The 27,697-nt window shown below is 41.8% G+C and overlaps 1 protein-coding gene across 20 annotated transcripts in view; it reads left to right on the top strand.

The window, feature by feature from the left end:
• Positions 1–27,697, top strand: part of TRRAP (transformation/transcription domain associated protein) — a 154,701-nt gene that overhangs the window by 89,901 nt on the left and 37,103 nt on the right. For 15 of the 20 annotated variants that reach the window (XM_073362108.2, XM_078854548.1, XM_073362109.2 and 12 more), the window contains 5 exons: positions 4,255–4,446; positions 19,086–19,314; positions 19,600–19,865; positions 20,409–20,509; positions 24,249–24,450. In XM_073362108.2, the coding sequence (XP_073218209.1) occupies positions 4,255–4,446; positions 19,086–19,314; positions 19,600–19,865; positions 20,409–20,509; positions 24,249–24,450 (990 nt within the window). Of the gene's footprint in view, positions 1–4,254; positions 4,447–19,085; positions 19,315–19,599; positions 19,866–20,408; positions 20,510–21,873; positions 22,988–24,248; positions 24,451–27,697 lie in introns of those variants that run through there. The other 5 variants (XM_078854558.1, XM_078854553.1, XM_073362125.2 and 2 more) reach the window with 2 other exon arrangements.

Below are 27,697 nucleotides of genomic sequence, written 5' to 3'. Positions count from 1 at the left end.
AGGTCTGGGGAGCTGGTGAGAGGAGAGAAAGAATGGATGAGGAGCTTGGAAGGGTGAACTGGACTGGCTGGGCAAGGAGACTGGAGGCAAGGAGTTGAGGTGGGAAGGGGGTAATAGTTGCGTGGGGAAATAGCAGAATGTCTGAACAATTTTTTTTCAGATTTTTTTTAAATCATTCCTATCCGGAGACTTGTAGTTTTGTCCTGGAAGCAATTATCACCAATTGACAAACTTCTAGTAATAAGAACCTGGGGTAGAAAGCGTGGTATGACTTTGTCAAGTTAGTATTACTGATCTGAGCTACTGTAATGAGCTCATCTTATACCTTTCGGATGTCACTGCAGATAAGCTTCAAATTGTCTGATGTGCCAAGATTTTTAAATCAAACAAATCTTCAGGCTGCAGGTTCAAAATGTGTTTAATGCATTGGAGATAACAGGTTTCGAATCAGCTCTTGTAGTTTAATGTGAGGCTTATTTTAAATGTGACCTTTAGAAGCCTATAGTGCCATATATACTACCTCCTCCCCTCAGATTTTCTAAATTCATTAAGTGACACAGATACTGTGTTTCTTTATTTGAGATGAGGAACCGGGTATGTAAGGAGAGTGCATTGGTCTTAGTTTTCACTTAGTAATTTGTAAAATGTATGGTTTGTAGCTGCCTACTATTGACCTTCCTGATTCATTAGAGTTCATTATTGTGTTCTGGTTATAATTCATTCTGCTGAACAACATGCACTTGAAGACCACTTAACCTTCCTCTTGTCCTTTTCTAGGTTCCACTCAAGAGATTATGTGGTCTTTGCTATCCATATGCTTGATTAATGAATACTTTGTAAAGTTTTGACTGTTGTAGAGCAGTCAAAAGGCAGGAGGAATGTTGTATATAGCAAACCTATTTAAAGAAGTGTTGTTTTTTCAAGGCATTCAGAAGTCAGCAATATAGAGATTTTGACCAATTTTATACAACTAAATGGCTACTAGACTTTTTTTTTTTTTTAAAAAGTGACTCCTCTGTGAAGACATAGTGCAAAAGTAGTTAGATACTTTCACTTGAGACAAAACTTTGAGGAATTTTTAAACACTCTTTGTGTCCTAATATAAAAAGTGAAGTACGTTGAAGCATGTACAAGAAATCACCCTTATTAGGCAACCTCTGGTCTTAAAGCTACATTCCTAAGGCTCCTAGTATATGCTAAATGCCACCTTTTATTACAAGTCCATCTGTGTTATGCAACAGATGGATGGAGTTCCTTGTAAGGTTACTTAAAAATTTCAGCGTATACAGACTTAGACCACCTGGAAAGAATTACAGAATTGATGTGGCTACACAAGTACATTTTTCTGGTATAGTTGTACACATGCATTTCTGTAATACTTATTGAATCCTTTTTACTTTGAATTTGAAATACTGTTCACATATTTTATAAAATAAATTGAAAGTCTTTTCTTTTTCAGAAAAAGAATTCTGTAATGCTAAGCAGATTTGTTTCGCTTAAGACTTTGCTGGTATGGGACATTAAGCCAGATGTTGTACCCAGATCATTAGGGTGAGAAGCTAGTGCATTAAGTCATGAATAGAAAGGAGTTTGCTGGTCTACATCGCACACAGTCACTATATAGTGTGACTTGATTGTTTCTCTTTGCATAAGAGACCGGACAGGAATAGCAGATGTTATTGCATTTCAAGATTCAGTGGCGTTGGGAGAGTCCCATGAAGAAGCTTGCACAGCACCTTCTTATACCATATATGGATTTAGAAAAACAATTAGTCCCTCACTTCCATAAATAGAAACAAGGTGGGTGAGGTAATATCTTTTATTGGGCTAACTTCTGATAGTGAGAGAGAGAGAGACAAGCTTTCAAGCTTGGACAAGAAGACCTGTGCGTAAGCTTGTCTCTCTCACCAACAGAAGTTAGTCCAATAAAAGATATTACTTCACCCGCCTTGTCTCCATTATCTTGGGACAAACACTATTACAACAACACTGCATACTTACATAAATACTAATTCTGAAAAATCTTCTGTTTCTGAACCCAGCACACGCTAACTAGAAACTATTTACTATCTGCAAATAGTTCATGCACGTAGTGACTTTATTTCTCTAAAAGTCCAAATATTTGCAAAAGATGAACCTGTTTCTTCAAGTTGCTGAATATCCTTAACTCCAGTTAACTTCAGTATCTTGCAGGAGCAGTGTCCTGTATCCCAAATCCCTCCTTCATGGTGACTATTTATTCTTGGATGATAAATACACTACATTATATGTTTCTTAATATATACAAAATCTATCTGAATTCTACATCAATTTTTGGGAAAAAATACAGTTTCTCAAGGTTTTCTTAGTGTAGAACACCTGTTAATTCTTCAATAATTCTTTTTCCTCACTCAGCCGTAGAAGAGGGAGATGCAAAATTGAGCTTGTCAGGCTGCATCGGTGTGAGAAATTGAAATTTCTGGTGTTAACATTACTGATGACTAGAATTGAATATTTGGCTTAAATAGCAGTTTTGTCACTTAGTGATAAACAGTTATCTGTCCAAAAAGAGCAAATTATGGGTGTTCAACATAAATTAAAATTACATATTTGTTTTTTATTGCTATTTTTAAATCAATAATGTATTCCACCCTATTCAAGTATGCACAAATTCTTGAATAATTACACAGAACTTCTAAGAACACTTTTGAGGTAAGCTTTCTACAGCTACAAAATAACAAAAATGTTGTAGGGTAGATTTTAAGCCTTGAGTTGTAGCTGAGTGAATTGATCATGTCTGACAGGTTCTACTTCTGATGGCTTTCAGTTTAAGTAGAAGTGACAACCACCAGCAACTGCAGATATGTTTTAGCTGGAGCTGTGTGAATGAGATATTTTCAGTAATGGGGCATTTACTAATGGACTAAAGAGAACATACTGAAGCTATAAATTGAGTTTCTGTGGCTTTAGACAGATCCATGTAATAGTGTCAGGAAACGTATTCATAAATAGCTGGATGTGAAAAAATAATTACTTGTCTGCTGATAGACTTACTGGTTTCATTTTATTGATACTCTTTTATGCTGATGTTTCTGAATCTGACTTTGAACAGCTTATATTAATGTATTATTTTATGCAATTTCACTCTTGATCCATAGGGAGCGATCAGAAAAGATGGCAGCTATATATCAGTTTTCCTAAATCTTTGTGAAACCGTTTTAATAATCTACCTATTAAAGTTGAGGTATTAAAATAACAAGTGGCCCTTGGTATAGGACCCAAGACTCATTTCCATTTGCTCACATTGCCGTTGTGTTTAATGATCCAGCGTATCATGTAATAAAAAAAAAAAGATGATTTTCATTCTATAAGTGTAGGGTTGCTACCTGACGGTTTCTCTTTACAAGCTCAGTCTTAAAAGCTAGTTGAAGATAAACTGAATCAACATTTAAAGTAATTGATACATTACTTTAGCAAATGAAAGTGATTCCTTTGATATTTTTAAGCTAATGAAAATAGAACAAAGCTTATGTAGCTGGAATTTCTATGTAGTACATGAATACAAAGGGAGCTGCACTGGGAGTATTGAGTGTTCAGGGTATACAGAATCAGGCCTTTACTCTCTGCTCTGAACACTAATGGGTGTTTGCAAATATTTGTGAGCTAATTTAAATGTACACTCTTTAGTCAGATCTTCTCAAATGTGTGCAGTAATCAACCTTTCAGTGCATTTGTTGCAAAACATTTACATACTATGTAAATTGTGCTTTGATTCTTCTAGATGTCCTATTTCTGCCACTTCTGTGTCTCGGGAAGTCTCTGAAAATAGTTTAATATTTATTCCTCGGTCATTTTAAGTAACAGTCACTTTTTGACTGAGTCCCTGTATGCAGATACTATTTTGACATAAACATATAATTTAGTGCTAAATCATTTTAAAAAATTGTCAACTACTTATTGTCCTAAAAACGTAATGATGTACAGGACCAGCTAGGCAGTCTAGTATCTGTGCAATATGTTGACATGTAAGGTCAATTTATGTTGCTGATAAAACATGAATATCAACAGGCGAACAGAAAATCCCACAGATTAGAGATTTTAGTTTCAGGAAATACTATTTAAAGCATTCTCTTTCAGAAACTGTAATTTCTAGAAATTAGTCAATTAAAAAAAACATCAAGTCATATGTCCATTTAAGGTTTCTTTTTGCTTTCAGATTTTCTTGTGTTTATGCAAAAGAGGTGTTTCGTAGCTAATTTTCTGTTTTACCATTAGGTGGAGCTGAGTTGTCCAAAAGAGATGGCATGGAAAGTCAACATGTACAGAGGATATCTAGCCATCTGCCATCCTGAGGAACAGCAGCTTAACTTCATTGAGCGCTTGGTAGAAATGGCCAGCAGTTTAGCCATTCGAGAATGGCGAAGGCTCCCTCATGTAGTGTCACATGTTCACACTCCCCTTCTGCAGGTGAGATTAAGAACATAAGAACAGCCATACTGGGTCAGACCCATGGTACATCTAGCCCAGTATTCTGTCTTCTGACAGTGGCCAATTCTAAGTGCTTCAGAGGGAATGAATAGAACATGTAATCATTGAGTGATCCATCCCCTGTCCTCCATTTCCAGTTTCTTGCAGTTAGAGGCTAGGGACACGAGGAGCCAGGAGTTGCATCCCTGACCATATTGGCTAATATCCATTGATGGACCTGTTCTCCATGAACATATCTAATACTTTTTTGAACCTCGGTGAGGTTTTTGCCTTCACAACATCTCCCTGGCAACAAGTTCCATAGGTTGACTGTGCATTGTGTGAAGAAGTACTTTTGTTTGTTTTTTCATTGGGTGACCCTGGTTCTTGTGTTATGTGAAGGAGTAAATACATACTTCGTTATTCACTTTCTCCACACCATTCATATTTTATAGACCTGAATTATATCTCCCTCCCCGCTCCCTCTCCCCCCGTTTGTAGTCTCTTCTCCAAATTGATCGGTCCCAGGCTTTTTACTCCCTCTTTATATGGAAACTGTTCCTTCTTCGAATAGTGTCCCTGTGGGTGCTTCACTGTAGGTGTTTGCGTCCCTACACTTCTGATTGGAGAAGTTTGGTAGCAGTGTCTGTTAAGCCCGCACACATGCTGTCTCTCTTTGTGCTGTGCCTCAAGGAGGCTAGCCAAGGCATGTGGGCTAACAGTCCTCAGTTCCTTCTGAACCGCCCCGGCTAGAGACGGAGCCCTTAGTTGTCCATTATTGGATCATTAACTCTACTTTTCAGTTGTTAATCTTTAGCTTTTAGAAACCCTTAGCCTTTTGTTGACTTTTATTTGGCCGTCTTAAAAACCAAACAAACAAAAAAAACTGCAACAAAATGAAGAAAGAAAACACTTTGTTCTTCTGTCAACCTCTGGTGGAGGGAGACCCCTGGACAAGAGTATGACCAGCTCTCCAGGTTTCAAGAAATGTCACACTTGCAGTGAGGTGATCCTGGTCCTGGACAAGCACTCCCAGTGCATTGTTATGTGGGCCGCATCCACACAATATATATAATAGAGCTGGAAGGGACCTTGAAAGGTCAGAGTCCAGTCCCCTGTTTTCACAGCAGGACCAAGTACTGTTCCTTATTTTTGCCCCAGATCCCTAAATGGTCCCTTCAAGAGTTGAACTCACAACCCTAGGTTTAGCAGGCCAGTGGTCAAACCACTGAGCTATCCGTCCCCCATGTATTACCTGTATGGCCCTCAGGGCTGCAGCTATGTGCTGATTACCTAGGTGTTAGGAGAGCTCTTGCATTCTACCTCAATAGGACAAAAGCCTTCAGGAAGTCCCCTAAACTATTTCTCTCTGCGGTGGAAAGATCTAAGGGCTCAGCTATATCAGCCCAAAGATTATCCAAATGGGTCTCAGATTGCATCAGGCAGTATTACCAAATTCATAACATGACCCCTCCAGTCTCAATCCATACACATTTCATGAGATCAGTCTCATTTGTCTCCTTCCTCAAGGATGGCCCCGTCTCCGAGATCTGCAGAGCAGCAACGTGGGTGTTAGTCCACACCTTTGCAGAACATTACGTGATCACTAGGGACTCTGCCTCTGATGCCAACTGAAAACTGACCGTTTATTCCTACCCTTTGTTTCTGATCCATTTGGTGCACATCCCAACAAACCTCTCCAGTGTCAGCAACTCTTCCTTATAGTCTGGACCTTCCCTCTTATCCCATGACTGCTTAAAATCCCTTCATTAAAAAATGATTTTTCAAGTAACAAGTTTCAGTATTTTAGTAATCATAAGAAAAAGATTTTGATGAAACATAGTTGATATTTCTTGGAGGTTAGGAAGGGCTAGGGGAAGATTCTCAAGTAATTTTATAGCAAGAAAGAGTTCTTTTGTTACACAGTACTCATAAGTGAAAGGTTATTCCTGGTGATATTTTTAAATTAAAATTGCAACATTTATATTTTGGTTGGAATTCCTTTATAAAGGTTAGTGTTGCCATGGGAGGTAAACTAAGCTTTGAAAAAGTTGGCCCTGTGGCTCAACCTTTTCTTTTAAGGGACTTTGGACTAGCTTATAAGTCATTGGAAGGGCTCCCATGCACTTCAGTGGCCTTTGGAATCAGGCCCATTGTGAGGATGTGATGCTATTGCTTTATGATAACACCTGTGGAAATGTAGAATGGATCTGTAAAATTATTTTCTTTTCTGTTCAACACATTGTAAATACAGTACAGGTTTCAGAAGCCTCAAATCTATAGGTTACTTTGAGTCTTAGCTGGACTTCTTCAGTCGAGCCAACTGTTTGAAGTCAGTGCCATTAAAAGAAAAATGTGTGTTCAGGAATGCTGGCATTGCTATCATAGGAGTAGAGTTCTGAACACTAAAGTTATGTCTACACAGCTGTAAAATACCCGCAGCTGGCTCTTGTCAGGTGACTTTGGCTCACTGTGCTTGGAAATTGCAGTATAGACGTCTGGACTTGGCTCAGGCTCTGGGACCCTCTCCTCTCCTCTCCTCTCCTCTCACCCTGTCTACTCTGCAGTTTTATAGCCCTACAGCCTGAGCCCTATGAGCCTGAGTCAGCTGACCCAGGCTAGCCACAGCTGTGCCACAACTTTTATTGTAGTGTAGACATCCCCTTGGCTCAAGGCTTGGGGTCAAAGAAGAACTTGTTTTCTAAAACTCTGGCATTAGTGAAAGACTGTCTTTTCCAAAGCGTAATAGTGCTCAGCTGAAAACTACTGCAGACTCTGGGCACCTAAAGCTTGATGAGCATGTGTAGTCTGTTGAAATGAAAGAGGAAATGGTTCAAAATTATAACTCTTTAACCAGCACAAGGGACTTGCGTCTGTGCAGAAACCAAAAGCAAGACTTGCCTCAGAGGCTGGTTTTTCATGCCCCTTTGTACATCTCTTGAAGATTCCCTCTTGTACAGCGACTTCCTGTCCACTGAGACATATCATACAGTTAGGAGACTAGGTGCCTTCTCACTCCATTGCAGCCCTCCTTCCTCTTCCCCTCCTCTCCTGCACAATCTGACTATGAAAATCAGGATCAGAACACTGAGGAAGGGTTCTTTCCACCAGACTTTTTGGAAGACTATGTAGGGAAATAATTGCGAAATTACTTCTTCTGTAGGCAGAATGTGTTTCTTCTTACTGTAGCGAGGCGATGACTCACCAGCGCGGCACCTCCTGCTGGTCGTCTTGGGAATTAGCTCTTTCCAGCCCGGAGTGCCCTCTGCAGGCCGGTGTTAGCAGGCTGGAGTTCCGTAGCACTACTCTACTCAGGTACCCTGCTCAGCTCCCAGGCAGCCAGGTCCTTCTCTCTCTACGGCTGGAGAGAGACTGCCCCAGCTGCTGGTTCACAGCCCTTTTACAGGGCCAGCTGTCTCCTAATTGAGCGTGGCTCCAGCTGTGGCTGCCTTCCCAATCAGCCTTTTCTTAGTGGCTCTCAGCCTCAGCCCTCTCCAAGGTCTGGCTTTTAGCCCTTTCAGGGCCGGAGCAGGGTGATTCCCCCGCTACACTCACCACTATGGCTGATTCAGATCCACTGGGTGCTCAAGGTGATCAACAAGAATAGTGCTGCCTACTTACTTCATGCTTCGTACTTGAAACTTCGTTTTGGTGACCTGCATGAAAGGGAGCAGGAGGCGCCAGCTCACATCCTAGTTTAGTAGCTCTGTGATGTGCCTGGATGAACGGGGACATCCTGTTCAAAGATGAATCCTTCAGAGAATTTCCCCTAATGCTGCAGAGGAGGCCAAGGACGGGCAGATGGAAGACCTCTGTATTTGAGAGTATGTCTGCACTACAGCCACTAGAATGGGACAACTCTAGCAGTGTAGCGTAGATGTGCTGACGCTGGTTACATCAATTTATCCCTTGTGCTGATGTAAGGAGGGAGGCTCAGTTAGGTGCTATCCCATCGTGTATCCTGGAGACTAAGGTGCATGCTTGTATCCTGCACAAAGGTGATCTCAGCTGTTCCCCAGATACAGTATAGAGTGGATAATGCCAGCAGCATGAAAGGTAGAACAATCCCACTTCAGACTGGGTATCACAATACTCCAGGTCTTGAGAGTAAGTTGCCTTTACTGCAGAAAAAAAGTCAGCTACCCCCTGCTGGATAAAAGGAAGCATGGAGCTGGAGGCAGACTGCTCCTGAAATGGGGTGTTTCTGGACCTAAAATTCCAGCAGTGTAGCATTCCACTGACTTGTGCAGAGAGAGAAGTGAGGAGCAATTCATTAATTCCGGACTGCAGGAACCTCCAGCAGGAAAATAAACAACTAATTCAATACCACCTACATCAACTGACATAACTCTTCTGGCAAATGTCAAGATGTCATTTAAATGTAGGAAGAAAATGTTTATAGCATAAGACTTTCCTATTTTTTTGTGGAACTGCAGTACACTGTACATAGCATGTGCATAATTTCTTAAGACTATCTCATGTATGCGTGCCAATCCTTGACTTCTGTGTACAGAAACAAGTACCGTTTCAACTGGAAAACCAAGCATATAGCACACAGAGACTCGGCCAAACTGTCATTTCTGTGCTGTTTTGCTACTTAGTACATACTACCTTTTATCTCTTCTATTTCCTATTTTTAGATTAGAGCTGAACTCACTGCCAACTCTTGAATTGTTTTTAACAGAAGTTATTTTGACTTCAGAAGCAGGCATGCGATTATCTGCATTTTTGCAAACAAAGTGTATTTTCTTTGGAATAATAGAAGTAAAAAGCTGGGTTTTTTCTCCATTGTTAAACAGGACTTCAAGCTTTGGGTGTTTGTTTAAAGGCTCAGTGTTTAAAATTTGTTAGTCCTTTTTCTTGTCATCTTTAATGACCTTCTCCAGAACCTGCTGCAGGGTTTGACAGCACTTAGGGCTAGATTTTCTGGGGTGTATGTGATATGGTGTGTGGAGCTTTTCTGTTTTGTTTTGTTTCCTTATGTAAACCTAGTTTTATTGGTATTTCAGATTATGAAGAACTACAGGCATTATTTAAAACCAGTATTTTTAATCTTTCTCCTTGGCATACACCTTACTCAAAAATAAGATCCACATGAAAAATTAGGGGAAAGAGTTTCTTCTTCTTCTTCGAGTGATTGCTCATGTGTATTGCACAATAGGTGTGCATGCTCGCCACGTACATTGGTGCTGAAAATTTTTCCCCTAGCAGTACCCGTAGGGGGGGGCGCCCCCCCCCACAACCCCTGGAGCAGCACCTGCCTGGCGCGGTATAAGGGGGGCTGTGCTCCGCCCACCCTCAGTTCCTTCTTGCCACCAGTGAAGGTGCGTCGGAACTTCTCAGCTCCAGCTTTGCTGCGGCTTGTCCCCAGAACTCTTCGTTTGTTCAGTAGTACCTGTATTCAGTTAGCTAATTCAGTTAGTTTAGATAGTCATTGAGCCTGGGCTGGGGCATGACCCGCACCCCAGGCTTTAAGTCGTGCGGCTCTTGTAGGCGCTCTATGCCAAAGAGTGACCTGCATGCAGATTGTCTGCGCTGCTTGGGAGAAACCCATATCAGCGAAAGGTGCAAGATCTGCAAGTCTTTCAAGCCCTGGACTAAAAAAGAAAGGGACATCAGACTCTGGGCCATCCTGATGGAGTCGTCGCTGACCCCGACCCTGGCATGCCGCTCCGAACCAGCACCCGGCACCGCGGCATCAGTACGCGGAGGCCCTCCGGTACCATTGTCCAGTCGGCACCGCTCCCCGTCCATGGGGCATGCCAAGAGGACCGGAAGGCACCGAGGGAAGGCAACGGCACCGAGGGAAGTCTGGGACAGAGGCTAGGCCAGTGTCGTGTAGTTCTCGATCCCCCTCGGTCCCTAAACCTCTGACTCGCGTTGAGTGGAGTAGCCCGGCCCCTTCGGAGCAGGCCTCTCTGGATGTCCGGATGCCATCTGCGCCCGAAGCCCTCCAAGCAGCCAGGAACATCATGTCCATGTCGGTTCCCAGAGCTCTGCCGATGTCGTCCCCACGCTCCAGAGGCAAGCCGCTGCCTGGATCACTGCAGTTGCCACTGGCCCGGTACTGGTCTTGGTCGAGGGAACGTTCCCGTCATCGCCCAGCGACCGTTCAGGGCTCAGTCCATGTAGATCGCCCTTGACACAGGCCAGACTGTCCAGATGAGTGCCGTCCAACCAGGACTCCCAGCACTGCTCGTCTTCGCGAAGCAAATATCGATGGGACCGTGGCGGATGTCGCCAACGGTCCTCGTGTCGCAGGAGATACCGCAGTCGGTCGTGGCACAATCGTCGATACCTTTCCCACTCGTACTCCCGTTCCAAGTCTCCACCAAGGCACCGTAGCCCCGGGTGTCGATTGCTGGCGTCTCACCGATGCGGGTCCACCCGTCGAGACCGTTTGTGGAGCAACTACTACCGTTGGTGCTGCTCCTCCACTTCGAGATTGTGGTCCCGTGGCCGACGTAGATCCCGGCACCGCCGATACTCCCGGTCCAGGGGCAGCTGTGGATCATACTCCAGCCCGGCCTCCCCTCACAGATGCCCGTCTACAGGCCAAGCTAGCCAGCCCAAACAGCAGGCTCTGCCGGTACCTCAGCAAGCACGATGGCACCAAGCATCGTGGCTGGCCCAGTGGTACCAGTGGGCACGGTGGCCTCCAGCACAGCCCCCGATGGGGGCTCACTTGGTGGCCGGGGCCTCAGAAGCACCGTTGGCGTCCATCTTTAGACTGCCAGAAAAAAGGTTGGTGGGACCTGTGTCCTCAGTACCGTGCATGGAGTCCGATCAGGTGGTGGATCCTCTGGTGCCGGACGACACCCAAAGCACTGCACGGGCTTCACCCGGTCGAGAGGAGCTGATTGTGGCCCCACCCCCTCTGTCCCACAGGAGAACTACCGGATCCACCAAAACCTCCTAAAAAGGGTGGCAGGGAGTCTCCATCTCCAGGCGGAGGAGATGGAAGAGCCCTCAGACTCCCTGTTCAATGTGCTGTCCTCTTCAGCACCGGGCAGGGTGGCCTTGCCCCTCCATGAAGGGGTGCAAGAATTTCAAATGCCCTGTGGCAAACACCAGCCTCGTTGGCACCCATCTCTATAAAGGCGGCACGCAAGTACTTTGTACCCATGAAGGGACACGAGTATCTGTATACCCACCCGGCGCCCAACTCCTTGGTAGTCGAGTCCGTCAACCACAGGGAGCGGCAGGGGCAACCAGCTCCGACCCCCAAAAACAAAGACTCTTGGAGGCTGGATACTTGTGGGAGAAAAGTTTATTCATCGTCAAGCTTTCAGCTGTGAGTAGCAAACCATCAGGCTCTCCTAGGTCGCTAAGAGTTTAACCTCTGGGAATCCCTCCAAGTTTGAGGACTCATTCTGGGAGCGAGATAAGAAGTTTAAGGCACTCGTGGAGGAAGGGGTGGCGGCCGCAAGGGCATCCCTGCAGGCCACTTCGGATGCAGCTGACACAGCTGTACGGTCCATGGACTCAGCGGTGTCCGTGAGACAGGCGCCATGACTTCTGGGCTCTCCAGCGAAGCGCAGTCGTCAATGCAGGATCTCCCTTTCGACGGGAAGGCTCTGTTTGCTGAGGAAACAGACACAAGGCTGCATGGCATGAAAGACTCCTACACGACCCTCCAGACCTTGGGCCTCTATGTCAAAGGGGGGCTCAGGCCCATCATGGACCTGCGAGGCCTGAACCACTACATGGTGAAATTCAAGTTCCGCATGGTTTCTCTGGCCTCCATCATCCCCTCCCTGGATCCTGGGGAATGGTATGCTGCCCTCGATCTATAGGACACACACTTCCATATCCGCATATTCGAGGGGCACAGACGCTTCCTCTGTTTCGTGGTGGGAGAGTCACTACCAATTCATGGTCCTACTGTTTGGTCTGTCCACTGCCCCCAGGGTCTTTACAAAGTGTATGGAGGTGGTAACGGCCTACCTCAGACACCAGAGGGTCCAAATACTTCCATATCTGGACGACTGACTAGTCAAAGGCACCTCCTGGTCACAGGTGAGGGATCATGTAGCGCTCCTCTTGTCCACATGTACTGCCCCGGGCCTGTTTATAAACAATGCCAAGTCCATGTTAGTCCCAGTCCAACACATAGACTTTATTGGGGCGCTACTGGACGCAACGTCAGCTAGGGCCTCTCTCCCACCAGACAGGTTTGAGACCCTGAAAGGGCTCATCGACTTGGTCACAAGGTTCCCGGTGACGACAGCCAGGGCTTGCGTGCAACTGCTGGGTCACATGTTTGCGTGCACATATGTGGTCCGTCACGCCAGACTCAGAATGAGGCCCCTCCAGCTCTGGCTGGCCTCGCAGTTCTCCCAGGCCACAGACAGAATGGACAAAGTCGTCACTGTGCCGAACTCTGTGATTTGCCTCCCTGCGGTGGTGGTCCGCCCCAAACAACATGCTCCAAGGGGTCCCATTCAGAGACAGGGCCCTGTCGTTGGAGCTGGTGTCCGACGCGTCAGACCTGGGTTGGGGGGCCCATGTGGGGAACTTTCAGACCCAAGGCCTGTGGTCGCTACAAGACCTACCCCTTCATATAAACGTCAAGGAACTTAGGGCGGTGCAAATGGCGTGTATGGCCTTCTGTTCGCACCTGGAGGGCAAGGTAGTCAGGGTCCTCACGGACAACATGACCTCGATATTCTATATCAGCAGACAAGGCAGGGCCTGATTCTCTGCCCTCTGCTGCAAAGCCCTCAGTCTCTGGGACTTCTGTATAGCCCACGACATCTACCTAAAAGCCTTCCACCTGCCGGGTGCCCAGAATGTGAAGGCGGATTGCTTGAGCAGGGATTTTTTCCTCTCCGCACGAGTGGTCTCTACACCCGGAGGTGGCTCACCAGCTCTTCCGAAGGTGGGGTACTCCCCAGGTGGACCTATTTGCGACCCGGAAGAACCGATGATGCCACCGGTTCTGCTCTGGGGGGGGGGGGGCTAGGGAGGGGTGCTATCTTGCTATCTCCGATGCCTTTACCCTGTCCTGGTCAGGCCAGCTCCTCTACACCTTTCCCCCGTTCCCGCTGATCAGCAGGGCCCTGTAGAAAATAAAGACAAAGCCAGGGTCCTCCTCTTTGCCCTGGCATGGCCCAGGCAGCACTGGTAAAGGACCCTCTCGGGACTAGCTGTAGCTCGCCATGGCAGTTGCCGCTCCGCCCGGACCTGCGCTCTCAGGACCAGGGCCGCCTCCGCCATCCCAACCTATCAACGCTTCACCTCTCGGCGTGGCTACGTGGTGAGGAAAGGACATGCTCGGAATAGGTTCAGTGCATCCTCCTCGAAAGTAGACTGCCCTCCACTCGCCAATCCTCTGTGGCGAAGTGGTCTCGTTTTTCGAGGTGGGTGGCAGGCCAGGCTGTTTTCTCGGTGGCCGCCCCAATCCAGCTTATCCTTGATTACCTCCTCCACCTGAGGGCCCAGGGACTGGCGCCCTCGTCAGTCAGGGTACACTTGGTGGCCATATCGGCCTTTCATCCCCCAGTGCAAGGGCACACGGTGTTTTCCCATGCTATGACTGCCCGGTTCCTTAAGGGTTTGGACCATCTCTACCCATATTCCAAGCCCCTGGTTCCACTGTGGGACCTAAATCTGGTGCTGACTCGTCTCATGGGGGACCCACTTGAACCACTGGCCATGTGTTCCTGGATTCACCTCTCATGGAAGGTGGCCTTCCTGGTAGCTATCACGTCAGCCAGGTGGGTCTCAGAGATCAGGGCCCTAACCTCCGAACTGCCGTAAACAGTTTTTCATATGGACAAGGTCTAGCTCTGCCCACACCCCGCATTCCTCCCGAAGGTGGTCTCCGCCAATCACATGGGTCAGGATATTTTACTGCCAGTCCTCTGCCTCAAGCCTCATGTGACTAGTGAGGAATGCCGTCTTCACACGCTCGACGTGAGATGAGCTCTGGCTTTCTACCTCGAGCGGACCAAGCCATTCAGAGTCTTCGCAACTGTTTGTCGCCTCGGCTGAGTGCGCGAAGGGTCAGCTGATTTTCCACTCAGCGGCTTTCTACGCCCATCACTTCGCGCATCCGTTCCTGTTATGAGCTGGCGGGTGTTCCCCCACCGCCCATTGTGAGGGCACGCTTGACTCGGGCGCAGGCCTCATCAGCTGCCTTCGTGGTCCACGTCCCCATCCAGGACATTTGTAGGGCTGCCACGTGGTCTTAGGTTCACATGTTCACTTTGCACTATGTGATAGTCTCCTAGGCCAGGGATGATGCTGGGTTTGGCAGGGCGGTACTCCGTCCTGAGAACTTGTGAACTCCTACCCACTTCTAACAGATATACTTTGGAATCACCTATTGTGGAATACACATGAGCAATCACTCAAAGAAGAAAAGACAGTTCCTGTTTCCGTAACTGGTGTTCTTCGAGATGTGTTGCTCATGTCTATTCCACATCCCACCCTCCTTCCCCTCTGTCGGAGTTGTCTGGCAAGAAGGAACTGAGGGTGGGGGGAGCTCATCCCCCCTTATGCCAAGCCAGGCAGGCGCCGCTCTGGGGGTCGCAGGAGGGCTCTCCCCGCTACGGATATTGCTCGGGGAAAAACTTCCTGCACCGGTGCACGTGGCACCTATTGTGGAATAGACATGAGCAACACGTCTTGAAGAACACCAGTTATGGAAAAGGTAACTGTTTGTCTTTCTTGTCATATCCTGAAAGGGTTGTGAAAACCTTTTGAGAAGATTTCTTTTAAGCACTTAGAAATGTCTTTGTGAGGCATTTTGCACAAATTTAAAAAGTCTCTCCCATGAAGAGTGGGCAATATAAGTTCAACATGACACAGCAAGTATGAGTCATAATAGCCTGAGTGGGGGGGAAAGAGAGGAATGATAGCTGCTGGTGATATTATATGTAACTCAGTAAGGAATGGCACATCTTGAAGGTTGAAAAGCTAAGCTTCTAATTAGACAGAAGGCTACTGGTGTGGTGGCTGACTCTCCCACAATTTGCATAGATGCTGCACTATAGCCAAAAAGGACTCCCACCTCACAGCTTGCAGTATAAAATATCAAAACCTGATACATTTTTCAGATGATTTTAGCTGCCTGTATAAATATTTTAGAACTTCAACAGATGCTTCTTTTTTTTTTTTTTTTTAATGAATCAGTACCACTGCCAAGGAGGGGAACTTTTTAGCTGTCAAAATGTTTTTTTGAATTATTGATCTGTTTTTCCTGACTCTGTTATGGAAAAACCACAAAGACAGAAATAATGACATTGAACATCCATATGCCAAATAATTACCTTTTTAAGGAAAAAGCTGCAAAGGACAGAACTTAGAGTTCTGTTAGTATCAGAATATCTTTTTCACTTTGTTAAAAATTGAACGTCTTTCAACTGCCATTGAAAATATTTATGCCCCATCTATACCAGCCAGCATGAGCAACAAAATTGTGTTTTCTAGCTTAATCACACTCTTGAGTACATGGCACACTTCCAAAGCCTGAAGTGTAAAAGATTTGAATGCCTTTGGGTCACAGAATAACCTGGGAAGCCAAGATTCTGGGAAGTTTTAAGAAGTGGGATTTGGAAGAGGCTGTCAGAACTTTTGGGTTTGCCATTATCATTGAAAAGGATAAGTCTTAGGAAGGGGGTTAATTTAGGGCGGACCTGTGAAGATTTGGTTTGGGTTTTCTTGTAGTTTACTCACTTGCCATTTAATATCTTAAGTTCTAAGCTGCCTAAAAAGTGAGTGTATGATCTGTAGGTAATTATTGTCTGTGGCTAAAATTTTCAAAAGTGCCTAAGTGACTTAGGCCCTTAGGACTCTGTCTCATTGGCTTTGAGGATCCTTCATGCTTAAAGTCACTTAATAAAATTTGACGTAGGCTCCTGACGCTTCTGAAAATTTTACCTTGTGCCCTTATTTTTGTGTTGTACAGAGTCTACTAGTTACTAAAAATTGGCTCGTGTTACTATTTTGAAAGTTTAACTTTTCACATCTAGGCTACTGTTTCAACCACAGCCCTGTGCAGTAGTGATGGAAAGATAGCACCAACTGTTAATTTCTTAATGGACAAATCCTCATGTCATTAAAACCCACCGTTACCTTTGTCGGCAATTTTAGTAAAAAATCCTAAATTGGTTGGGCTTGGGAGCTACCTTGACACACAGACATAGTGCATCCAAAAGAGGGTAAGATATGTTGCCAGGACAATGGCAAGAAGCTTGCAGGGTTGCTACCCGTGGTGTACCTGTTTTACACATAAATTGGACTTAGTTTTTATACTAAGAATCTGACCCCTTACATAAGCAATACATTCATGTATAAAGCCCTCTCTTGATCATTTTTAGTGAATGTGCTTTATGAAGTTTCCCTTACGATCTATGGCTTTTGCAAGAGTTAAGATAGGTCTCTCTTCCTTATTCTTAGTACTGGATATGATCCATAAATAGCAAAATCTTAAATCTGAAAGATCTATAATACATAACTGAAATCCTTATGCTTGTGTGGACATGTCCTACACAGTAGCCTGTTTCCCTGAATTTTCCTAATCGTTCATGCTGCATTAGATGGATAGTGAATGAATACATAAGGTTTCTACATCTTAAATAATGAGTGTCAGAGTACAGTTTTGATAAATAATAGCAGAACACTTAATTTCTTTGAAATGTTGCATCTGGAGGATGGCTTGATTGAATTAACTCCTTGCTACCAAGAGTTGGGAATTTATTTAGCTTTTTTCAGGGCTGGCAATGGAAGTGCCCAGAGCCTCCAGCATGAAGGATTAATGTTGCTAAATAAAATATTTAAAAGGTTCCACATGTGACATCAGTTAAACTTAGTATTTTTAAATAATCTTTTTATATATATCCCCAGTGTAGAAATGATAAAATAGGCAGTGATTGATGAAGGTACAAACCAAACAATGAATTTGCACTGCAGTAATTACTTTTTTATATCAGATAGTGTGTGATTAAATACCTGCAAGAAAATTAAATTTACGTGATGAATGGAAGTAGTTAAGCTATTGTGTGAGCTGATACTGAGATGATTGTGGGAAAATATTACTTTCCTTAATGTATTTTGTTTCAAGAGATTTGACTTTGTAAATGTGGAATGATTTTTGAACAGTTATTTTATTGAGTTGATTAACAGTGAATGCAAATGTTATCTTTTGAGAAGTAGCTTAGAGGATAGTATATTGGTTTAATTGCACTATAGATGATTAAATTCCAGTAGAGAGCGTGGGTCTTTTCTGTAGATTGTTGAAGTTCAACAAAATGTCTGCTCTTCCTTGTAGGTGTGAGTCTGCTGCCATCTTCTGTTTGTTCCTTTCCTTGATTTGGGCGTGCTGGATGGCTGTAAAAGTCACTTTTAAACTGGTTAAATACTATGAATGTTCACATTTTTGAAATGTCTTCTTAGTTTTAAGCAAGCATAGACCGTATTTTATGCAGTTATGCTTTCATTGTGGAGTTCAGGAAGGACCAGTAACTATTTTTACAGGTTCTATGAAAAGTTTGCATTCCGTTGATTTAGGATCAGTACTTTTATTCCAACCTGCTACTTTATCATAAACTGGGTGCTCTCTACTATTTTCTGATTGTCTAAAGTTGATATAAATTCAGATTGTATTTGAGAAGGCTTCCAGTCAGAATTACTTTGTTTGTTTTCAAGCAGTAATAATAATTGAATCATATGAAAATCTAAATAAACTTTGAAGGTTTTCTTTCTGGTGATTAGAGTGGCAGCTAGCTAGCCAGCCAGCCATTGTTGTCATTTGGATTAGGGATGTATGGAAAAAAATACTCACTGTTGCAAAATAAAACTTGGAGAAGATGCAAAAAATTGCAGGTTCACCACCTCTACTGTTTCTGGTTTTTATGAAAAATGAGTATTTACAGGCACAAATTTTATATGCAAGACTTGTTGAAAGGGTTTTAGACAAAATAAAATAAATATAAGTTCTATTGTTAGTTCTGCCCTATGTGAGAAGCCATGCTAATTGGTTACCTGAACTTTTAGGTTGGTCCCAGTTTTTTTCCCCCAAAGATATTGGTAAACACATACTATTATAGAGGAAAATAGCTACAGTCAGTAATGTCCACTCAGAATGTACATGGTGTTAATGGTTAGGTCTCCTCAGAAAGACAGGAGTGCACAGAGTGAAGTGCTTGTTACTTGATTTGCCTGTCTGGAAAAGATGAACATCTGAACCATCTTACTGGAATTTTGAACTGAAGAGTGTAGGGAAGCACTTTAAACCTTTTTTTAAGACATCACCTCTGGCATGAACTGAGTCTCTAGACTGGTGATTCAGGGTGGTGATTCAGGGTGTCAGTGATCTTACATTTATTGAAATTCTTATCTCAAAATGCTAATTCTACCTTTTGGCTTAATAATTAAATTGGTTATTGACTGTGTGTCTTCACTAGAGGTTATGAAATCCTCTATCTCATCAATAACCAGTTTGGCAAAATAAGAATATAAATAGCTCAGCTGTGTACTAAGTGACTTAATCAAATTATTGGTGGATATCTTCATCTGATAAAACAGTGTGGACAGCTCCTTATACGTCTGTATTGCTGCAGTCTTAAGATGGACTTCCTTGTTTAGTGACCAAGATTTTATGTCTTGTAATTCATATTCCTTAATCCTTCTAGGCAGCACAGCAAATCATAGAACTTCAGGAAGCAGCACAAATAAATGCAGGGTTGCAGCCAACTAATCTAGGGAGGAATAACAGCCTGCATGATATGAAGACTGTCGTAAAGACTTGGAGGAACAGGTTACCTATTGTGTCAGATGACTTATCCCATTGGAGCAGCATTTTCATGTGGAGACAGCATCATTACCAGGGTAAAACTGCCTGGTCCAGCATGCATTCATCATGTAATTTTCCAGACCACCCACTGTTTTAAAAATATTTATTTTTGTAAATGTATGTCCATTCTCTAGTTTCAAGCACTCAAGAATATAATTGATTTTGATATTTAAATGATCAATTTGAAATAGAACTTAGTTTTAAAATGTTGCATATTTTGCATCTAAAACATACATTATCAAAGCTAAAAAAAAAAGTTCGAGTATCTTAAATTTCCATAAGTCATTTGTTCATGTGTATTTTCTCTGTATAATGTTTGTTTTATAGTAACTTTTTACTTTCTGTCTCTCTAGCCATTGTAACTGCCTATGAAAATAGTTCTCAGCATGATCCCAGTTCCAATAATGCTATGTTGGGAGTTCATGCTTCCGCTTCAGCAATTATCCAGTATGGAAAGATAGCTCGGAAACAAGGACTGGTCAATGTAGCGCTGGACATATTGAGTCGTATTCATACTATCCCTACTGTGCCTATTGTGGATTGTTTTCAGAAGATTCGGCAGCAAGTCAAATGCTACCTTCAGCTGGCAGGAGTCATGGGCAAAAATGAGTGTATGCAGGTATGTTTGTATTATCTGTGTCAAGACATGTTGCTGGGGACTTTGAGGGTTTGATCTGCCATCAGGTGTGCAGAGGGGGGAAAAAGACTCACAGGATTAAGTGAAGATTTAAACTAAGTTTTGAGTGACTTATTATATATGTGATGAATAGTCACACATTAAATATTAAAGTCAGGATATTAAAGTGAAACTGAGTGAGTTAAATGGGTAAGAAAAATGGAATGTGATGGTAAGCAAAAGAAACTGACATACAGTATTAGGTTTAGTGAAATTTAAAAGTGGAAAAGGCAGTTCATGGCCTACCAAGTGCAAGGGATAGGACCCAATAAAGAATTTAGCATAAAAGCCAAGAAAAGTTGAAAAAAATTCTGCATCTGTTTAGATTTTTAGAAAGCATTTTTTTATTTATTTAAGAATTCGAACAGATTGTTGCTTATTAAACGTCAAGAGAATTTCTATTTTGGCAGCTTTTTAGGAAGCTTTTTCCTTTTATTGATACAGAATTCTTTGTACCAGACTCTTTCATAAAAATTTGTTTAATAGGGCCTTGAGGTTATTGAATCTACTAATCTGAAGTATTTCACCAAGGAGATGACGGCTGAGTTCTATGCACTGAAGGGAATGTTCTTGGCTCAGATTAACAAGTAAGTATGTTGGTTGGATGAGATACCAGCATGCATCTGGGAGAAGTGCAACATAAATATTTCAACAAAATGTTTAAGCAGCTAAGTTGTTCAAATGTTAAACCAGTATAAAATCAGGATAAAAATGAATATACACACTGATACTTAGCTTCTGTGTGGTTTTTAATAGTAATACACGTCCCTTTACCTTTTCAAAATATTGTGGAAAAATTAGGTCAAGTAATCCTTGCACTGCTTCTATTAGAGAAGTTTTACATATTGAGAAAAAGTAAAGTTAACTGACTTGTACAAGGCTCCACAGTGAGGTTAGGACTCAGAAGTTCTCTGCCTAGTGTGTTTTGTATGACAAATATAATATCATAATAAGATGGGAGCTGCCAAAAAAGGAGACATTAATATGATTAAGTTTTTGGGTCAAGAATTACTTTGAGAAAACAGTTCACTTATGAAAAAATTCTGTTCAACCCATAAAATCAGAGCTGTCTGCTGAGCAAAAGTGGTATGCTTTTGTTCACTGTACATCCCTTTCTTAAATAATAGCTATTAAAGGAATAAGAAACAATGGTGACGAGATACAGCAAATTGTCTAAGTAGTCTGAATCACACAATATGGCAGTGCCATATAATAAACTCCTTTCAAATAATCATATTGAAAGCTTGATATGCACTGCAAAGGTCTTGCCTGTAGCAGATTAAAAACATTAAATTCTAAGGCTTCCTTTTAAACAGATACCTGCCACCTGTTTTTCACCCTCCATGTTAATAAGTGTTTTATTACTGTTGGGAAAGATACGGCACTTTTAATCCAGAAGGCAAACTAATTTACAAGCTATAGGTCAAATTTTATCCCGTGGCACCTATGCAGTTTCAGTACAATTCAGCAGGAATTTGCATACCCATTTAAAAAGGCATTATTCTTGCATGCTTTATGTAGGGGAATCACTTCACTTATCAGTACAATGTAGCCACTCCTTGAGTGAAATTCATCAGCTTTTAAACTGTACACTGCAACACTACATAACAGATCAGGGCAGGAAATGATGACTATCTTCTCCGATGGAAACTACAGGGAATTTTAAACAGGGCAGAATGTAATTACTTTGATGGGAAGTGAAAGAGGATCTTTAATGGCCACAAATGGGCTTTAGTTGTACACTTCATCTGAAAGCTAGGCAGTTTAAATTTTTAATGGGGGCAGATGAAATAAATAATTAATGATGTCTGTCTAGAATCCAAGCAGATTTATGGGGTAGAATAGTAAGTTTTTAAATGCAATTATAAGATATTTACTCTTCTCCCTTTTCTGCAAAAGTATACTAAATTAAGTATAGAATTTCAGTAATGTATTTGTCTCCTACAATTAGCAAAATGAAAGTGGCAGTTTTGCATGGCACGCCTCAGTGAATGAGTGAATTCTTTGCTGCCTATAAACTGAACTGGAAGTTAAGTCACCTGTGGGTGTACCATCCCCCCTTTGCCGCCCACTCTGTGAACAAGGTGATAAAGGTAGTATAAAGAGTCATCGGTGGTGTCAGAGTGATAGATAATACAGGAAAGAGGAGAGAAAGGGAAGACTAGGGACAAAACCTGTCGGTAGAAATGGAAAATAGTGATAAAGAGAGTCATTTATCAGACTGCTCTCATAGTAATCTGTTCCAAGACTGCACAACTTAGGACATGGAAAGCTATTGGAGGAAAATAAGTGGCTGGGTAATATTGAGAGTAATTAGTTTTTAATAAGCTATTTGACAGGCAAGGTTATTTTCATTTACATCGTGATTTTTTCCCTAATGCTGGTCACTTAGGTTTTGTATTGCTACAGATAATTACAAGTTGGGTAGTCTTCTGAATTGAATATTCATATTTTTGTATTAAAATGAGATTTTTAAGGTTCACTGTTAATAGAGAAACACAAGCAATACTTAACTATAGCACTGTTTATTCCAGTACTTATCTAGTAAGAGGAATGTATTTATCTTCGAGCACTTCTATATCAAAGAAGCCCAAAATGCTTTGAAAGATTCCTCATTTCAGTGTTGCAGTACATATGTGAGAGGGATAAAAATTGATGCCGAAGTGAGGTCTTTCATCTCTTATTTATTAATGTACTTGAAATGTATTTAGTGTGTGCACCATATTATACAGATTCAAGAGTTTAATTTATATTGGGGTAATTGGCATATGCACAACCTTCTGTATTTGGGGAAGAAATCAGAATGGGAAATATTTAAGGTCTTAAGATTATCAATGTTAGGGGGAGTTCTGTGACCTGTGTTACACTACACAGGGAGTCTGTTACACTATACAAGTAGTTTTCAGACATCACAGTGGTTCCTTCAGGTTTTCGAATCTATGACTCTGTGAATTCAATACAGTTTTAGTTGCCAAAACCTTCACTTTTCCCCTCTCCTAAAATTAAAGTATATGTCAGAGATCTGTGATCCTCCTCAATCCCCGGAAAGCCACATGTTCTGGCTGTGAAGAGATGGAAGGAGTCACTTTCCGATCACGTTGATTTGGTGGCTTTATTCATTTCAGTATGGGAATTCCACACTCTTCCCCTCATTCTTCTGCAAAAATCTCTCTCACATTTGTTTGTGAGTTTCATTTCCAAGTCCTCAATGTGCTGGACAAGGAGTTTGGATGTGGTATCAATACATTACCAATCCGACTTCTCCCCTTCACATCCTCCCAATCTCCCCCCGCCCCCCCCCCCCATTGCCTTTCTGTTCATCATGGAGAAATATTTCTGGCTGCTCCTTCCTCCACCCTTCCTATGTTATTTCCCCACCTTTTCTTTCCGCCAGTATTGCAAACGAGTGTTGCTTGTTTGCCTTGCAACAGTAGTGAAAGTGATTTTGCTCCTAATCCATTTCCCCTGCTTCTGAGACACAGCAGAATTGCTCTGCAGGTGCAACACGGGAGCAAGTCTCAATTTTGACTGAAGTGCTTTTTGGGGGAAATGTTAATGTGGGAAACTAGCTTTTGCTTCTCTTTTCCCCCAACTAAAGATCATGCCTGGACAAAATGCTTTCCCTGTGGCCTAGCTAAATGAAATCAACTAGGGTTGGGTCAGTTTTATACCACTCCTGCTGCTCGGTAAACAAGCGTGAGAGAGAATTTTGCCGAAAAATGAGGGGAGGCATGTGGAATTCCCAGAAGGAAATTAAACACAAGGGACATACTGTGCACGTGTGATAAACAGTGAATTGTCATTATTTTCCTCTTTGTAGTCGGAGACTAATTCAAACATTGTTTGAAGATCATTAGGAGATAGATGATCATGACTTCAAGGGATGAGAGGATAAGTGGCAGGATCAGATGAATTCTAAAGAAAGGCTGTTATATTTAATTCCCTATTCATTATTTGCTAGGAGAGTTTGCTTGAAAATACAGGCTGTTTGGCTGGTTGTTGGTTTTTTTAATAGGAAGATTTTTTTCAGTTTTTCAAGTGGTGGTAAATATAGACCTTTTAACAGTATCTCGGTGTTCCTATTATGAAACTTTTATTTTAATAAACATTCAGCTTTGCATAAGAAAGCTCATGGAAAGCTAGCAATGTGGGGGAGGGGGAACCTCATTACTAGAGAACTGAATAATAAAAATGCAGTTCAGTATTAAGAAAATAACCAGGTTGAGTGCCATGTTTTGTGATTACTGTGTTACTACTTATTACGCAGCTTAGTTTTTATTAAGGTAAAATAAATATTCAAATTAGTCACATACTATAATCCTGCAGGTCTGAAGAAGCAAATAAAGCTTTTTCTGCAGCTGTGCAGATGCACGATGTGTTAGTGAAGGCTTGGGCAATGTGGGGTGACTACTTGGAGAATATCTTTGTGAAAGAACGTCAGCTGCACCTAGGAGTATCTGCCATTACTTGCTACCTGCATGCATGTCGCCATCAGAATGAGAGCAAATCAAGAAAATACTTAGCAAAGGTAAGACCTAGAAAATGTATTTTTTAAGAAATGGTTATGGTACAGCTGCATAATAAGAGCCAAGTTGTTCCTTGGGACATCAGCATAGAGGAGGACAGCACAGATGAATAACACACGTTTGGTTTGGTTTACACATTATGCTACAACTTTAACTGCTCAATAAGCCTCAGAAAGTAAGTAATACTGCCTGGCAATATTTCAGTCTAATGCAGTATGCATCAGTGATTGTATAGGTCCCAGACCTCCCAGCATAAAGGAGCTATTCTTGGCCCCTCTTCCAGTCAGAGCCACGAGAGTCCAGATGAAGGGCACTTCCTGTTGTATAAGATCTTAAAATCAACCTCCCCAATCTGCATAGTTCTTGCTACTACTGCTGTTGAGGCACAGGGCAACTACATCAATAATCTTGGACTCCAGCTCTCCAAAATCCATCCTATACTGCAGGAGTGTTGTAGGGACTAAACTTAGCTCCTCCAGCTGCATTTCCAGTCCACTATGCAAAGAGAAATCTGCATCGGAGATGTCTTGCCCTTGAAAATCATCTTGAATTTACATTTGTCCATATTATATTGTTCAGTGACAATTATAAGGGTTTGGGGTTTTTTTACAACAGTTATTGAATTAAAACTAGTCAATAAGAGAGAATATTTCTGTATGAGCTCTCCTCCTTTTTATTTATTTGTGTATGTATGTATTGGCGTTTATAACATGGCAGCCAGCTCTCACTGTGCATGTATGTCTTCACCGTTAAGTGTTCACTTTTTAACAACCCTCATGGAAAAATCTGAAACTGATGACATTCTTTGCTGGGAAATATTCTCCCTTTGTATGCAAAAGTGCAGAAAATATCCCGTATGAATAATGATGACACATCCGGTGCTTTAGAGGATGTTACTGTTCTCCCAATCCAGTTCTACAATATAAGACAAAGATTTTTAGCAAGAACTTTGAGTTCTGCTTTTTAATTTAGCTGGATATTTAACAAATGAAAACAGTATTAACAATACTGAAGATTTTCTCTCTTGAATTTCAACTTCTACACCAACACCTCTTTCTTTTACTTAATTGTAGGGGAACGGCCCTTCTGATTCCACCAGAGGTGCTAACAATATCACTGCTTCCATAATCGAAACTGTGGTTGAACTTTATTTGTATTATCTAAAAGATTTAAAAACACAATTAACACATCCTTTTCTGCAATTTCTTGGGCTTTGTTTTTTATTTTAAGTTCATCAGACAAATATATTTACTATCTTTGTGCTCTGCTGTTAACTGGCAGTGTTATGTTGCCAAATCACCAAATTTTACTTCAGATATCTTTTCTCATGAAATAACTGGCACTTTGGGGTGAGTGTTTTTTTTTTGTTTTTTTTTAATTCAAATACAAACAACAATGTAGCATTAAGGTTACATAGTTAAAATCAGAAAAATGCAGAAAATATAAACATTCAGATTCCAGCATCAAAGTTAGCTTAGCTGTATAGCTCATTGTCTACATTATGAATGGACATGGATAGTCAGAAAAAAACCCAGAAAATGTGTGCAATACAGCCAAAGTAAAATTGCTGTTGTAGTCTTAACTTTTGCATTACCTGCTTTGCAATTTTAACTGCACAAGCTTAGTATTACATTTACTTATATATTTTGCATTTAATTTCCTTTTAAGAAAAAGGTGAATTTGCCCATCCCTAATAATATTAACCCTTAAGTTCCAAATTAGGCTTTGAGACTTTCACCATAAGTAGATGAATGAAATAAGATACCATCTCTGCTGAGACTCTTTGACCGGAGACCATTTTCTATGGGCTTATGTTGTTAAAGCTGTATTTTTGCAATGGTAAAAGCTGATTGTTTTCCAAGAGCGCTGAAAAATGTACGCAGTGTGATAAAAGGCAGCAAAATAGGGATGTTGCTTTCTTTTTTCACCCCCCTCCGCCCCACCCGACTTCACCTGTACTTTATGTTAAGGTCGTTCATTTCCTTTATTCAGAGTGTCTCTTGTTGTTTCATTGAGTTGCTTCTAGTTTCTCTCAAGTAAATTCTCTCAGCACAATTCCAGCACAAGCCTACTGGTGAAACCAAGCTGAGGTAATATCTAGTGATGTCAAAGGGTTCTTCACAGGAGCTGTACTCCTCATAAAGGACCGAGGAGCAAGCTTTTCCTTGTTCTCAAAGCTACAGGGTACATTAGTGCACCTTGTTACGTGAGCTTTGGGCTCTCCTCCAAAATTAAACGAAGGAGAGGCATGTCACTGATCATCTAGAATTAGTTATACAAACTGAATGGTTCCAAGTTTAAAGTATTATCATATGACAGTGAAACAAATATAAAGCAAAATTCACATGTGAAGACTTGCTGATGGCTGAGAGGCTTGTTTCTAAATGCTGGAAATGTGAACAACCTCAAACTGCCAAAGATTGGTTGGTTGACACCTACACGGTTTTTTTCCTTCTGAAAAAGCTACATATAAAATCAAATGAAAACTGAGCATTTTGATTCAATTTAAATCTCTTACTCACAAAGATTTAGCTGAAGGTTAGACTCTCTAACAGTGATATAAAAAGTGAAATAAATTAAAAGATTAAAATAACTGTATATTATTTATCACAAATAATGTAAAAATATATTAAATATTTTACTTTTCCATATAAACAGAGTGTGTAGTTGTTTCAGAAGACAAATGGGAGAGGAGTTGATTTCATGCAGTTGTGGAGGGGAGGTAGTTTGCAAGATGATCTCTTGAGGATGCAGTTGCCACTATGGATAGTTTAACAGATCCATAAGTAAATATGCTTCTATTCAATTAATGCTCTTAGCATGTATTTGCATAAATAAAATCCACTAATTGATGATTTGGCAGAATGTGCCTCCATCTCCTATCTTTATTCTACAGTTGAAGGATTTTTCTGAGGATGTATCATTTTGAAGTTCTTTCTTTCGAAGTTCTTTGTTCTCTAATATAAAATACAATAGATGTTTTTCTTTAATGATTGTATGGATTCCACAGACTGTGCAGATTCACTTTTGTAAATAAAAGTTTGATAATTTTTTTCATTTACTGTAGTTTGTCTTGTGTAATATGGTTGGCTATGCAGGGCTTTCTTCTGCTGCAACATTTTTTGGTTAATATTTAGAAACCTAAACATTTATGGGTGAGCTTATGCTCAAATAAATTGGTTAGTCTCTAAGGTGCCACAAGTACTCCTTTTCTTTATGGGTGAAATATGTAACTTACTAGTGACCAGA

Source organism: Lepidochelys kempii, chromosome 10, assembly GCF_965140285.1.
Source record: "Lepidochelys kempii isolate rLepKem1 chromosome 10, rLepKem1.hap1, whole genome shotgun sequence".
NCBI lineage: Eukaryota > Metazoa > Chordata > Testudines > Cheloniidae > Lepidochelys > Lepidochelys kempii.
Note: the sequence above shows the minus strand (reverse complement) of the source record. Positions and strands in the feature narration are given on the sequence as shown.